Here is a 15,201-nt window from a genome sequence, read left to right on the forward strand (position 1 = left end):
ACTCCCAGGCCTGCTGCAGCTGCTGCCGTGGCCCTGGGAATATCGGCGGCTGCCACTGGGGATGAGTTTTCTGTGAGCACAAGTGCAAAGGGTGGCAGGGCTGGAAGCAGTGACCTCAGTTTAATTTATTTACAGTCACTTGTTTGGCCACTTCCCTGCAGCATTGCAAGGAATGCTGTGCTGAGGAGCGGCAGCGCTGACACAAGCCCTGAGGTGGGCATGGCTGAGGGGCTCAGGCCCAGGGGAATGAGGGGCTGCAGTGCTGGCTCGAGGGCTGGGGTGGGCATGGCCGAGGGGCTCAGGGGAATGAGGGGCTGCAGTGCTGGATAAAGCCCTGTGCTGGGCACAGCTGAGTGGCTCAGGCCCAGGGGAATGAGGGGCTGCAGTGCTTGCCCAGTCCCTGAGGTGGGCATGGCCGAGGGGCTCAGAGGGATGAGGGGCTGCAGTGCTGGCTCAAGGGCTGGGGTGGGCATGGCTGAGTGGCTCAGGCTCAGGGGGATGAGGGGCTGCAGTGCTGGATCAAGCCCTGAGGTGGGCATGGCTGAGGGGCTCAGGCTCAGGGGGATGAGGGGCTGCAGTGCTGGATCAAGCCCTGAGGTGGGCATGGCTGAGGGGCTCAGGCTCAAGGGAATGAGGGGCTGCAGCACTGACCCAAGTCCTGAGCTGGGCATGGCCGAGGGGCTCAGGCTCAGGGGGACACGAGACCTCTCCCCACAGCATCGGCGGGATTTGTGCCAATCCGGAAGATTTAGCTCAGCCCTTCCTACGTTGAGTCAAATCCTGTCCTCAGTTTAACCCCTTTGAACAAAAGCAGCCTGCCCTAAAACCATAGCGATTTCTTTCTTTTTTTAATTTAAAGCTCCAGCTTTTGCAGACAGCCCGCAAAGGGACATGACGTGTTTGTGCAGCGACTTGTGCGCCGTCAGGCTTTTCCTCAGGCAGGAAGTGTCTCCCTGGGCAGGGCGGAGGGAAAGCGGGACAAGGAGCCTCCAGCCTTGCTCAAATCCCAGGCAGCCCTCCCGTGTGCCCTGCACTGACCCTGGCTGCTCCAGCTTCCTGTGGGAGGAGGTGGTTTGTTCCCTGGGGAGCTCTGTCTGCCCGCAGGGGAAGCTTTAGAGGGAGCTGTTTTGGGATGAGAGCCTGCTCCTGGTGTGGGGGCGCTTTGGGGTGCTGGCAGTGATTGTGGTGCCTCCCCAGCAGCCATGGAGTATGTCAGCACACGGGGAGGCACGGGGGCCGTGGACTTCGAGGGAGCCCTTTTCTCTGGCTATGCACCCGATGGGGGTCTCTTCATGCCCCAGCGCATCCCCTCGCTGGGCAGGGACACCCTGCAAAGGTGGAGCAGCCTCTCCTACCCTGAGCTGGTGAAGGAGCTGTGCTCCCTCTTCATCCCGGCCACACTGGTCCCACGGAACGCACTCGATGGTGAGCTGAGCGAGGAGCTGCTCGCAGGGGTGTGCACAAGGATGTAGGGGTTCAGATGCACCTGCCTACCTTTTCCCATCCTCCTCACAGCTCCCAAGAGGGGGGGAGCCTGCTGCACCATTGCCTGATCCTTTCTGCAATCTGTTCTGCTGTGTCACCTTGCTGGCACTAGTATATATGTATATGTATAAATAGGGGTGAGAACAACAAGCTGATGTTGTGGTCCTGCTCACCGCTTCCTCCAGGGCTTTCTGCTGCATCACACTTGCCTTGATACCTTTTTTAAAATGTTCTTAACACTTATGAGCTATCTTTTCCACCAGAGGGCAGCTGCAACCTCTGCCTCAAGAGCACATTGATATAAAACTGAGGTTTCCTGTATCTTACATTTTAATACAGTTTTCTGATTGTGTGGCATGTTCCCTGGGATTACTTAGTACAGAGTTATCAAACACCATGAAGCTGGGCTGGTTCATTCCTAATAACCACAAATAACTTGTTGGATATCTGTCACTGTACCAGCAACTGAGAGCCTTTGGTGCAGAAAGGTACCCAGCAGTATAAAGAGCACAGATAAAGGAAACCATGGGTCAGAAAAACACTCCTCTAATTTAACAGGCCATTTAACCATTTTCCCTCTAGAGCTCATCGACAGGGCCTTCAGCAGATTCAGACACAAGAATGTTGTGCATCTATCCAGGCTGAAAAATGGGCTGAACATTTTGGAGCTCTGGCATGGTGTTACATATGCATTTAAGGACCTGTCCTTGTCCTGCACAGGACAGTTTTTACAGTATTTCTTGGAGAAAAAGCAGAAGCATGTCAATATTCTGGTGGGTGAGTATGACTCCTTGGAGGTAAGGTTCTTGGGCAGGCCTCTACCTTGGGAGCCATCATCCTACAGCCCTCCCAAAGATGCTCCAGGATGGTATTGCCTCATAACCTCCAGGCAATGCTAAGGTGGCTGCTCTGGCCAAAATCTCATGGAGCATCACTGCATCTTTTTCTTAAAGTGCGGTGATGCAGATTTGATTAACGCAGCGATCTTTTCTTTTCTTGGTGCTTCCTCACTTTGAAACAGGGACTTCAGGGGACACGGGGAGCTCGGCCATCGAGAGTGTGAGAGGGCAGAAGAACGTGGACATCTTTGTTCTGCTGCCCAAGGGGCTCTGCACCCAGATACAGGAGCTTCAGATGACCACTGTCATTGAAGACAACGTCCACGTCTTTGCTGGTTGGCACTGCTGTTTGGACTGTCTGCTTTATGGCCCTGCTGTGTCAAAACTTTGACCCTAAAAGTCTGAGGGGGCTGCTCAGTGGGATTTGCAGCTTTAGCAGCTGCAGCCACCTGGGTCTTTGCTATCACCATGCCCAGACATCTGGCTAACAGGAGACAACATCCCCAGTTTGACAACCAAGCAATTTAAGGTTTCCTTTTCTCCTGGCTGTAGATCAGAGTTGCCTTCATGCAGGTGGTTGGTGTTTGTCTGAACTAAATTCAGCACCATTTTTTGTCACTAAAGGGATTTGGAGTCACCCCTTCCCTCTGCCCTCTCACCTTCTTGGGTGATCCATACCCTGCCACCGTGCTGTCCCCACAGATTGGCATCAGCACTGAATGCTTAGTTCCCATGGGCTCCTCTGCTCAGCCAGGTCTCACCTTGGCATCTCACAAGGGGATGCAGCATTTGCCTTCCTGGCAAGTTTATATTTGGTAGAAGCAAGAGTGCAGAGTGCTGTGTCTGCAGGAACCTCCTGACATCCACAGGGTGCCACTCAGGCCGTGGTTCACACAGCTGCCAGGGCAGACGGGCAACTCGGGACACTCCTGGCCACAGCAAACCCCAGGCTTGAGACCAACCCTATTTCTGAGCAGAAATACCTCGTGCCTGATGCACTGCTGCTGGCAGATCTAATCTTTCCTTTCTCCTTTTGACAGCTCATGGGAACAGCGATGAAATCGATGAGCCCATCAAGGAACTGTTTGCTGATGTTGATTTTGCTGGAAAATACAACCTGATGAGCTTGAATTCCGTCAATTGGTCCAGGATTATGGTGCAGATTGCTCACTACTTCTATGCTTACTTTCAGTGTGCCCCATCCCTGGATACCAGCCCACTGCCAATGGTGGAAATTGTTGTGCCAACAGGAGGAGGAGGAAATATCACGGGTAAAGGGAAAAAAAGATGGGTTAGATAAGAGAGAGAGAATGCTGTGATCTATGGACCAAAAGCACTTTGCAGATACTGGGTATTGCTATTTATTAAAACACCCACTCTCTGGTAGGATTTCTTCAGAACCACTTATATTTTATTACTCATGTATGGTTATTACTCAATTTAGGTGTCACTGATGATTTGCAAGGTGCAGAAAAACCCAAACCACCCTTTGATGATGACTATAACTATCTTGAGGATGGGCACATTAGGAGAGGACAGAATGTGTTTGATGCAGAAAAGAGGGAAAATGCTGTGGCTCTGATTTCTTAAGTGAGACATTAACAGAGATGTGGAGTCCTGCCTGGTCCTCTCTGGTTTGCATAGTAATGCATGGTCAGGAGAACCACTCTTAATTGCATAATCTGGCCTTCTAAATGAGAGTCCTTGATTGCCTTAGTCCCAAAATAGGTGTAGAACTGTCTTATGAAAGCAATAAAGGATTTTACATATTCACTGCTGTTCCAGGCTTCCCATCAGAGAGGCAAAAGCCCCCAGTCTTCATCTCTCCTGCTTGTCTGAACTCTGGGTCCCCTGCCTATCCACCAGCAAAAGTGGAAATGAGCAAGGGGTTGTTTCCAATGGCAGGTGGAGCATTGCATCCCTGGATTTTATAATCTGTGCTCTACCAAACCACTGAAGTCAGGTATCTCAGAGTCCACTAGGGAGTATCATTTGTATCTGCTTCTGAACTAGATGCTCAATCAATTTGTACCATGACTTCTTTTCTAATCTCCTTCAAATGTTTCTTTATCAACTACTCATGCATTTTTTTCACTTTTTTTCTCTAGCTGGCTGTATTGCCCAAAAAATGGGTCTCCCAATTCGACTTGTTACAGTGGTGAACAGCAATGACATCATTCATAGGACTGTTCAAAATGGAGATTTCTCACTTGCAGAGAGTGTGAAGGCTACATTAGCATCAGCCATGGATATCCAGGTATGTAGTGAACTTGTTAAAATGCAAAAATAGTAAATATTGCTTTTTTTTTTTTTTTTTTTTCTTTTTTTCTTTTTTTTTTTTTTTTATCTTATACTTTGTTCTACCTGTAAAATTCTGCCACTCGATGATGCATTAGGAGATGTGACTCATACTGACCACTTCTGCTACAGACTGCTGAGCTGAGGTAGATCAAACACCTCCTCCCTCACTTTTCAGGGTTTGACTTTCTGACCTTCATTTTTGAGTGCTGAATTTCCGGGATTTGCTCTTTGCAACTTAGCAAGACAGGGACATTTCCACAACACGTGACAACTAGAGAACTAAAAATGCCATCACATCTCAAGGATTTTGTTGATGCTTCTGAAAAGCTCCACAAATAGCAAGAGAAGAGACTAGGAAATAGGTACAGAAGTCCAGAATAAATGCCTTGTTCATGGCCGCCTGCAGCTTGCTCAGAGCAAAACAAGTCCCAGCAGGCAGGGAAAGGCCTCAGAAAGAAAAGGCATGGAGGTGCAGAAATCAAACACCTGGAAGCACATACCTCCCCTTTCATTCCCACCCTGGGATCCCCAGGGACTGGATCTGCTTCCAAACAAGTGATCAAAGGGGAAACCCTTGGTATCTCTGTGGCCCTAAGCTACCTGGATTTTCCAAAAGCTGTTCGAACACACTGGGAGGATCTGGGAGTCTGGAGGGACTGCCATGCTTTGTAGTCACTAAGTCTCTATGCCTCTATCTCCAGGCTGTGCTCTGCAGCTTGGCTTTCCTTCTGAGCCAGGAACCTGTGGAGCTTCTCAGAGCTCCAAGGGTAACAGGGCTCCTCTCTCAGCCCATCTCCCTTCAGTAGCACTGGTCAGCAAGTGCCAGACTTCGGGATCTTGGGGGCAGAGAATCAGGTGAGGAGATTCCCTGAGATTCCTGAGGAACTAGATGAGTGAATTCCTCTGCACATCCCTCCCCACGGTTGCACAGGACATCATTGTTCAACTCACATCTGAAGCATCCACACAAATAATTCTGTAGCTAAAGAGAACATTTGTTCTAGAGGGGAATTCAGGAGGTCTCTAGCTGGGACTTGTTTAAAGCAGGTTGAGCTGTGAGGTCATGTGAGATTGCTCAGGACTTTGTCCATTTGGGTGTTGGAGACATTCAAAGATGGAGAATGCACAGCCTCTTTAGGTTACTGCTTCTGCAAACTGAGGTAGAACAGAGAAAAGTTTCCTGGTAGATGCTGCCTGAAGAGTTGAAGGTGAAGCAGAAAGCCTTGTGTGGATGAGCCTTCTAAGGAGCAATCCCAGGACTTGGTCTTTGCAGCCAAGCAGGGGCCATTCTCTGTCCCTGAGGTCAGGAAGAACCACACAGTTCATATCCACGCTCCAAAACCTTGTCCCCAGCATGATGTGGCCTCCAAACTGGGCCCCAGCAGTGTCCTGGAGAGCTCTGGTGGTGTGGGACAGAAGCAAAAGACTTAGATGTTAAGGCTGGTATTTGCACCAGTGCCCTGGCCCAGTTCAACTTCCTGGTGTCAACATAGTGTTCTGCAATGGAAACCAGAAGGCTGGTGGGAATGGAGGCTGAAGGGGAAATGTGGGAAGGATGTGGGAGCAGCAGAAAGAAGGACAGGAGAAAGGGTGTCAGGAGTACAGTGTTGGAGGCAGCTCCAGGAGCAGGTCATGGAAGTCCAGATATGCTGACCTGTATCTTTTTAGAATAGAGGACACCCTAGAGCAAAGGGCAGGCTACACCCAGACTAGACTGGATTAGAGGCTGGGACGCTCTGGGAGATGATGGTGGGAAGATGAAGAACAGAACTGGGGCCATAAGACACCTAGATAAGGACACAAGAGGCTGAGTAAGTCCTGATGACTTGACAAGGTAGGACTGGATGGAGTGACAAAAGGTCACAGGTGCTGTCACCTGCTAAAAGTTATGATGAGTTTATCCAAACCCAGCACTTGAACCCAGGAGATGAGGACTCTGTAAATTGATGCCCCTTGTCTTGTCTGTCCCTACAAGGTATCTCAGCCAAACCACCTGGAAGAATATTTCTTAGTGCTTGTAAATGTGCAGGAATGAGGCAGGGCAGAAAAATTGGTTTGGGACCCTCCTGTATGGTCTTGCACAGAGTTCTACTACAGTGTTGCAATGCTGATTGCTACACAACCATATAGGCCAGTCAGGTCCTATATGTGCCCTGTAAATTCATGGAGATTATCTGCCAGCCCTGCAGCGAGCTGGGTGTCTCATTAAGTCACGCAGGAGCTGGATGACTCACAGCAGCATCTGCAACACTGAGTAAACAGCTGGATATTTCTGGTTCTCCAATACACAGTGTGTTATTAGCCTGGGCTCCTCACAGTGATGGTACAGATGTGGTCATGCTCTTGATTCATCAGTCATCCCTTCATTTTCTGTTTTAATCTGATGGTCACTGTCAGACTGCTCTGACAGGTCAGAGTTCAAAAGACATTGTGTTCCTAAAGATTGTCTTGGAATGTAGGTGAGCAAAGGGAAGACAAAAAGCCCACCCTGGCTTCCACCAAGAAAAACCCAAAGGCAGGATCTCAGCCCTAATGAGACATCAGAGAATCCACAGGGATGCTGTTTTAATTTCTTCACCTATTGCCTTTTATGCCAGGAGCCTTACAATGTGGAGAGGATCCTCTGGCTGCTCTCGGGCTCTGACAGCCACCTGATAAAAACTCTGATGGAGCAATTCAACATCTCAAAAAGGCTGAAGCTGCCAGAGGATTTGCACAGAAAGGTCAGTTCCTCACCCACACAACACTGTGCCTGTGTGTGTGTGTGTGTGTGTGTGTGTGTGTGTGTGTGTGTATAAAGAGATTATTGCTACCAGAGATTTCCGAATCATTTTCAGAATAAAAAAATCATAGAGAGAATATGCAGCCAAAAATATAAGTGTGAGGCCATAACAGAAGTTTTATGTCAATGTGTGTGCATGGAGATACTAAAAACCCCTTTTATTTTTTTTTTAAGAAAGTTCTTTCTTTTTCACAAAACTAACTTAAAAATTGCCTGCAGTTATTTAGGTTGCAGTATGAAATTGACCCATCCTTGGCCCTGCACTGAGGCATTGTACAGTGGATGCTGGCACAAATTGGGTGTTTTGGAGTGGGTCTATTGAGTTTGGTACAATTCAGTCTTGCTGTTACAGCAAAGGGAAGCACAAACACAAAGCAAGAGTGATATACAAGAGAAAATCAAAGATTCAAGTGCAAAATCCCACCTTTTCCTCTCCGATTTCTGATGTGCTCTCCCTCACAGAGCAGCCTTTGCCCAGTGCCCACTCCTGCTTGTGCTGTAGAAAGATAAATACTAAACAATTTTATTATTAAAAACAAAAAGAGCTGTTACACTGAGGTGGATTTTACAAGTCCTCAGAAACTCCCTTTGAGCATGGAATTAGCAGTGCAGAGGTGAGGAGCTTAGTCCTGGCTCTTGCCCACTCACACTCACAGCAGCTGTGGGTGGAAATCCCTTGCCCACACTCCATCCCTGTGTTTTGTTCCAGCAGTGCCTCATCCCTTAGCTGCAGCAGCAGCTGCTTTTCCTTCAGTCTCTGGGAGAACCCATCCTCCAGCCTCCTGATTTCCACCTGCTTTGCTGAGTGCCTGTGACACAAGCCCAGCTGGGAACACGTTGGATGGTGGTGCCCTGTCCAAAGCTCCCTGTTTCCCCACAGCTCTCTGAGACCCTGGGATCGTGCTCAGCCTCTGACCAGGACATTGTGGGAGCCATGTGGCGCTGCTGGGAGGAGAACCAGTACCTGCTGTGCCCCCACTCTGCCGTGGCTGCTCACTACCACTACTCACAGCCACACAGGTAGGGAGAGCCATGGTCAGGAGCATTTGGGGCTGGAGCACCACTACCCCCTTGATCCTGCAGCATCTCCAGCTCCCAGCTTGCTTACAACATAAGTTCTTTGCTTGTCCTTCCAGCATCCCCCGGTGTTGCTTGGCTCCAGCCTCTGCAGCCAAATTTCAGGATGCCCTTCTCCGAGCTGGCCTGGTTCCCCAGATCCCCCCTGAAATCACTGCCCTGACAGCAATGGAGACCAGGTCCAGTCCCCTGGAGCGGGGACAGGACTGGGCACAGGTGCTCCAGAGCCAGATTGAAGCTGTGACACAGCAGTGGGAGGCACAGGTGGGTCAGGCTGCACGCCAGGGCAGGGGGGGATCATTGAGCAGGTAGTCACACAGACCTGACAACTGGCCACAGCTGGACAATGCCTCCCAGAGCTCATTCTCCACTCCCAGAAAAGCCCTGTCTTATGCTGGGAGTGTCCATACAATCATTTATTAGCAAGAATGCACTTCCTTGTTGAATTGCTTGGACTATATCATAACATTTTCAGTAAAGAGCACTTTAATTGTATCCCCTTTTTCCTAATAAATCATAAAAACTGATTGAAACTGAGTAAACCTGGTTGTTTCATCATTACTGGCTGTTCCAGAAAGCTGCTTTAGCACTACCCACAGCTGCCTATTCCTTGAGCATTATCCAGTGATTCTGGCTCTGTGCTGGGATGTTCAGTCCAGCAATCCCAAATAGCACTCAAGGTGCTCAATAGAAAACACATGCAAGAGTGGAGAGGATCCACTTTACCCATCCCTGTAATTTAAGCAGTGCCAGGGATTGTTCCCAGGCATTGAAACTTGCTCTGTGATGGTGTTAAAGAGCAGGTGTTTTCCCTGGACAAGCTTATCTTAAAGAGCTACTTTCCAGTGCTGTATCTCACAGCTTTTGGTCCTAGTCCTGCTTCAGACTCTTCCCAGGCAACTTCCACTGTAACAAGTAGGAAATGGGAAATTCCCTTTATCTTCTGCCTGAAACTTCAGGTCTTTCAATACCACATTCTCATCATATACATATAAATATATAAATACCTTGTGTGGGAGCTGCCTCCACAAGTCATGCATCTGGCAGGAATCTCTTGTACCTAAAAAAGAGGGAAGAAAAATGGGAATAATTATACCAGGGGGGAAAATTCCCCCTTTGCCATCAAAAAAATTCCCCCTTTGACATCAAAGGAAGTCCTGTAATGGGAAGATTAATTGGAAGGTTTAGTGGCATTTAACAGGGTAAAAGTAAATTCTGTGAAGTGATTCAGCTTGGGATGTTGCAGAAGGTGTGGGTAGAGTGGGAAGCTTGGCCTGGGCTGCAAGCTGCCTTGACTCCCTCCAGCACAGCTGGCCCCAAGCCACCTCCTTCCATCCCACCGAAACCCCGCAGGAGAGGAGGGACCTGTGCCTCCTCCAGGGTGGGGGCTGAGGCTGCCCATCCCAATTAACGGAGATGAGGGAAACAGCTTAGCTGAGAATGATGTAAAAACCACAGCACTTGGATGTTTTTGATGCAAACAGCTCTACTTGCATGGATTGAGCAGCTGGGAGTAGGGTCCAGGAATGATGTTTTGTGAGGCCATCATTCACCCTTCTTTAAGAGCCAAACCAGCAAAATACTTCTTATTTAAGCATCAGCTTCATCCTCACAAATAACCCTTCCCTGAAGGATGGCTTTGCACTGGGGGTGGTGCAGGACATCACTGGGGGTGGCAATAAGAAACTTCCTGATCCCATTTGACCCCCATGATCAGCTTCCCCTTTCACTGATGCAAATGTTTTGCTCATTGGACCCCACTACCCTTAACAGCTGCCTCCCCAAATCTTGTGGTTCTCAGCCAAGGATGGCTGCCCAGCTGCAATTTAGCCCTTAATCATAGCTTAAGGCACCCTGTGAGAGGGGAGAGGCCCAAAATTGCACCCAGTTCTGCACCCAAGTGAGAGGTTGCAAACCTGGCTGGCAAGACCCCATCCCCTCACTGGGGAGCACTGTGAAGGATGGGGTGAGTGGGGCTGGACTTGCAGCCCACCAAAATTCTGGTGTCTTTGGCAAGCTGAAAGCATGACAAACACATTCCATGCTCCCATCCCTGTGCCCTCAAGCAGTAGGATGGGTAAAGGGTCCAGCCTCATTGCAGGGTGAAAAGGAGTTTAATTCTCAACCATCCCTGAGGATACCCTTGTGGGGTGAGGATGCTAGGTCTCCCCCAGCCCAAATCAGACATTTTTTTGGGGCAGGACACTATGAAACTCTCTCTGTGATCTCTGGAGCAGAGGAACAGCAGGAAAATCTTGTTCCATGCCTGGAGCCAAGGCAGAAAGAGTACAGACAGGCTCCCACAGAGGGCAATGCACAGCCATGTGTGCCAGCCTGGTGCCTGGGATGTGGGAATGAACCTTTCCCCATGGGTGTGCTGTGTCCCACCACCTGCTTGGGGACCATGGCATCCGTGGCCACTCTCACACCAGGAGCTCCCACTCTGTCCCAGAACTGGTGCTTGGGGCTCTACTTGCTTAATCTTGAGAGGGAAGGTCAGCCTGGTTTGATGGAATGATGGAAAACGGAGGGAGGAAAGTCACACAAAAAGTGACACATCCTCACCCAACACTGATGGGTGGCTGCAGCTTCTGGCAGCTTCACATGTTCCTGGGGTTAATGATATTTCGGCTCTGCACCTTCCAGATCACAAACCCAGGACAGGCTTGTCAACTAATTAATCTTGTATATCAATTGCTCTTGTTTTTCTCCAGCAAAAATTCCAGTTTCAGGTCCCTGACTCCAAACATGTCTGACATGGGATCCAGGAGATAGTGATGGCCACAAACTGGTGACCGTACTCTATGGGGACACTGTATTCCCCCACTGAGGGACATGGCTGGGACGTGTTCCCAACTCCTACCTAAAGGAGAAAGTAATGTCTTGGGATGGAGGTTCAATGTGTTTAGATAGAGGAATAGGATCAATGGCTCCGCTGGAATTTCTACTCAATAACTCACAACTTGCAATCCTGAGCCAAACTCACTTGTAGTTGATGTATCCAAGAAGGGATTGGGGTTCCTGGTGTGGTTTGGGATCTGTTGGACTACGTGTGGGATCAACCCTCTAAGCCATCTGTCTCTGTGCCCCACGAGGACTTCATCCACCAGCAGAGCCATGCTGTGCTTCAACACTGCAATCATTAATGTGCCAGTAAGAGATCTATTCTTCAAAGGGGAACATGGGATGACTGACTGGCTGAGATAGAATTGTGAGTAATATAAAATCCCAAAGGAGCTGTGGGTAAGGATGCTCTTTCCCATGAGTAGAGCAATCCAGCTTTCCTCTGTCCTTTGTCACAATGCCCATCCCCATCTTCCAGCTCGTGGCTGCCCAAGGAATTGATCTTTGGGTACTTACTCCACTGACTGGGCTGTCACGTCCTTCTACTCCATTTATGAGCTGGGAGGAGCCCACAACGTGGTGAATTATAAGCCAATGCTTTAACACAGTGTTCTGAAGGTTTGGGAGCTGAATTATTATTTATAATGCCCTGGAGGCCCCATGTAATTTATGGACAGGTATGAAGACAAGTAGGCGCTCAGACATGGGGATGAGCCCGGTGTAAATGCTGAGATAGAAAGACAGATAGATGGATGGATGAAGATAAGCTTCTTGGCCAAGAGAGCTGGAGATTGAAAAACTGGAGATGGAGAAGGCTGCTCTTAGATATCTCTGCTCTCCTAGGTGATACCTACTATCCCACTACTCTCACTCTGTAAAATGTCATCTCAAACGTGGTGCAAATAATTTGTTTACTCTTATTTTTTTTTAATTTATCCAAAGTGCAAGATAAAAAAAAGTAAAAAAGGAATTGCTTTGTTGTTGCAATTTGCTGCTAGGCATTCCTATGTGTGCTAACGATAAGTATTAATTAAATAGCTTTCTGTTGTCTTTTAAATGCAGTTCTTTCAGGCTGTAATTAAAAACAGACACCCAGCCCTTTCTGTCTGCATAGGAAGAGGCAGGTAGGCCTCTGGAGCTCTGCAATTCTTTCCTTGTAACAGGAGAGAAGTGGAAAAGGAGGCAAAACCAGTTTCCATTGAAAACTCACCACCCTGTGCATGTCCTTCACAGGGAAGGCAACCAGTTCAAGGAAATTAAAGGAATGTGACTTCCAAGATCCCAGCCCTGCAATCAAAGTAAGTTTATTTGCCCTTAAGATCTTTCAGCTTCATACATTTTAAAGGCAGAGGAGACCCCTTTGTTTGATCTCTGGGCTACACAGGCTGCTGAACATCCCTCTGTTGCATTCATCATGCCCAGAAGAAACTTTTTGCCTTATGAACATTTTGATCTGAGTAGCTGGAGATAGGATTCTACCCCTCTCACTCGTTTCTTGCTTTCCCCAGTTTTTTTCACTCTTGCTGTGAAAAACCAGGCACTGCTGAAAATCCCCATCCCAGTGCTGCTCCTCTGGCCAGTATTAATCTCCCAGTTCAGGGGTGTGCTGCTCAGGGAAACTGGAGCTCCTACCAGCCTGCTGCCCTCTGCCTTTCCCAACTAAAAATAGACTAAAGCCCTCTAGAAATGCAAATAAAATGTCAGATGCTCACGTGATGCAAAGCAACCACCAAATAAAATTTCCCATTTGCCCACAACACTGAATGACACTTAAGCCCAAATTTTTTCTGCCTTGAAAAGCAACTGGGCTTCACTTATCTAAAATGCTGTTGTTAATCAATAAATACATGAAAAGACAGTGGCTGTCTGCTCCACAGCTTATGAGAGTGCTGGGGGAAGATGCAGCTCACTCAGAGGATGCCTTGGTCAGAAATGGCCCATGAGAAAAAAAGTTTCTGTGTTCAACAACTGCATATACTTTTTTTTTTTTTGCGAATGGAAATATTTAATTATGCATTTGAGTAATTTCTAAAATGAGATGTGTAGAATTTGTGCAATAAATACACAGAGAATATAAGACAGACACATTGTCTGTGAGGGGATCCCTGATTGGGGACAGTGCAGCACTTTGGTCACCCAGGCTGATGCTCCTGTGCCTTGATAACTCCTCACACAGTTTATAAAACAGCCACGGCCCTTTTTTGGGGTCCTGTCAACCCAAGGCTGGATTTGCTATGGGTTTTTCAGTCCCTCAGCCCCATGGCTGTGCCTGTGTTGTGCTTTTGATACAGCTGGATGGGTATCCACAGGGAGCTGGGAACACAAGGGGTCTGGGACACTCTGCAGGCTCCTTCCCTGGTGAGGGGAGCACGGGGCTGGGAGCATCTTTGGGGCTGTTGCTGCACCAGCAACAGAAGGGGCTCAGAAGGGATTTTTTTCTAAATTATTTGCATTTTAAAAATGAGAAAGGGGGAAAAAATGGGATGGAAAAAGCCAGGGAAAAAAAGGAGAAAGTAAGCATTCAGAAATTAAATACTTAATTAAAAAGGAGTTGGAATTTGTTTGAATTGAATAAAAAGATTTTTTTCTTTTCAGCAAACTTGAGCTTTTTTTGAGCAGAAACTGGGGGAAAAAAGAGCCTTAAAAAGGTATTTTAATGGCAAAATTACTTTTAGTTCAAATTGTTAAAAATATTTTTCAGTTTTGGGAAAACGAAGAAAATGTAGAAATTTTGCAAATTCTAGGAATATTTAAAACACTATATCACAAAAAAAAGAAGGTGTTATGGGGGAAATGAAAAGCAGAACAAGAGGGCTGGAAAAGAGAGCAGCCAGCAGCTGCCCTGTGTGGCTCTGTCCTTGCCCTGACACCCCTGAGATCACCCCGAGCACTTTAAGATCACGAGATACTGAGAACAAAGAGTTTGTGTTCTCTTTTTTGCTCTGTAGTTCTCTGCATTTTCAGGCTCCCAAAGCTGGTTCAGCACTTTTAGGGCAGGTTAGAATCCAATTCTTAAAGAAAGCAGAGGAGAAAATCGCATATAAAGTGGCTCCAGGAAGGTGATGCTTTCAGAAAAATAATAAAACTAATAATTCCTGAACAATAAATAATTTAAAAAGTGATGAGCACAGGTCAGTGGTTATTTCATGCAATTGCTCACTATTCATCTCATTGCTCTTGCCCTGGGACTCCTCAAACAGAGCATCACAGGTATTTGCAGAACTTTGCTCATGAAATGAAACAACAGTGTTGATGCTGCAGTAAAAGAAACAGGAAGGGGAGAAGATGCCGTGTCTGAACATGGCTTTATTTTGGTATCTGACATAGGGAATAGAGCAGGACTCACTGTGCTAAGTCCTGGACTGATATGGAAAAAGGAAGATGAAATATTTTGATACTGAATTTTGCAATCAGAGCTCGAACAACAGGTTTTGAGGATGGGGTCTTTCTGTCACCAGCTTTCTGTGTGACCCTGGGAAGGGTCGAGGTGAGGTGAAGTGAGGAGCAGGGGGACCCTCCTGCAGCTCCCCCAGCCTGGTCACTGCCACCTGGGTGCCACCCGGGGTCCCACACTGCCCGGGGACCAGGCTGCTGCCACCTCCTCACCCTGAGCTTGATGCCCTGCAGCTCCACTCGGTCCCTACCTGCCCAGCAGAGCAGCAGCACCCTGGGAACTCCTGGCTTCCGCTGCTCCGGGATGCTTGTGGGGATTAGCCAAGCTATGCTCCCTAAACCCATCACATGGGTTTCAATAGTTTTAATTGTTGCCTTTAAGATAATTACAGGCTGGAGAGCGCGGACAGGAAGAGCCCTGTGGATTTGCACCGGGGCTCGGGAGCACCGTTGTGTAGGAATGGGATATCTGCCACTTGG

At 48.1% G+C, this 15,201-nt stretch overlaps 1 protein-coding gene across 7 annotated transcripts; it reads left to right on the forward strand.

Moving 5' to 3' along the window:
• Positions 1–9,026, forward strand: THNSL2 (threonine synthase like 2). Of its 7 annotated transcripts, none has more exons than XM_056489161.1 (9): positions 1–213; positions 1,198–1,425; positions 2,068–2,262; positions 2,507–2,659; positions 3,365–3,595; positions 4,433–4,581; positions 7,223–7,348; positions 8,288–8,427; positions 8,544–9,026. In XM_056489161.1, the coding sequence occupies exons 2-9, from the start codon at positions 1,203–1,205 to the stop codon at positions 8,794–8,796; spliced, it is 1,470 nt and encodes a 489-aa protein (XP_056345136.1). In that variant the 5' UTR covers positions 1–213; positions 1,198–1,202; the 3' UTR covers positions 8,797–9,026. The 7 variants fall into 7 exon arrangements, with proteins under 7 accessions (XP_056345136.1, XP_056345135.1, XP_056345134.1 ...); XM_056489160.1 differs by having other exon boundaries at positions 1,201–1,425; XM_056489159.1 differs by having other exon boundaries at positions 1–72.
• Positions 9,027–15,201: the final 6,175 nt, after the last annotated feature.

This window comes from Oenanthe melanoleuca, chromosome 4, assembly GCF_029582105.1.
Source record: "Oenanthe melanoleuca isolate GR-GAL-2019-014 chromosome 4, OMel1.0, whole genome shotgun sequence".
Taxonomy (NCBI): Eukaryota; Metazoa; Chordata; class Aves; order Passeriformes; family Muscicapidae; genus Oenanthe; species Oenanthe melanoleuca.

What these genes read in the sequence shown, in the direction of transcription:
- THNSL2 (XM_056489161.1), top strand. Translation starts at nt 1,203, where the DNA reads ATGGAGTATGTCAGCACACGGGGAGGCACGGGGGCCGTGGACTTCGAG. An exon ending in CCCACGGAACGCACTCGATG is followed by an intron (nt 1,426 to 2,067) that starts GTGAGCTGAGCG and finishes TTTTCCCTCTAG; the next exon opens with AGCTCATCGACAGGGCCTTC. An exon ending in CAACGTCCACGTCTTTGCTG is followed by an intron (nt 2,660 to 3,364) that starts GTTGGCACTGCT and finishes TCCTTTTGACAG; the next exon opens with CTCATGGGAACAGCGATGAA.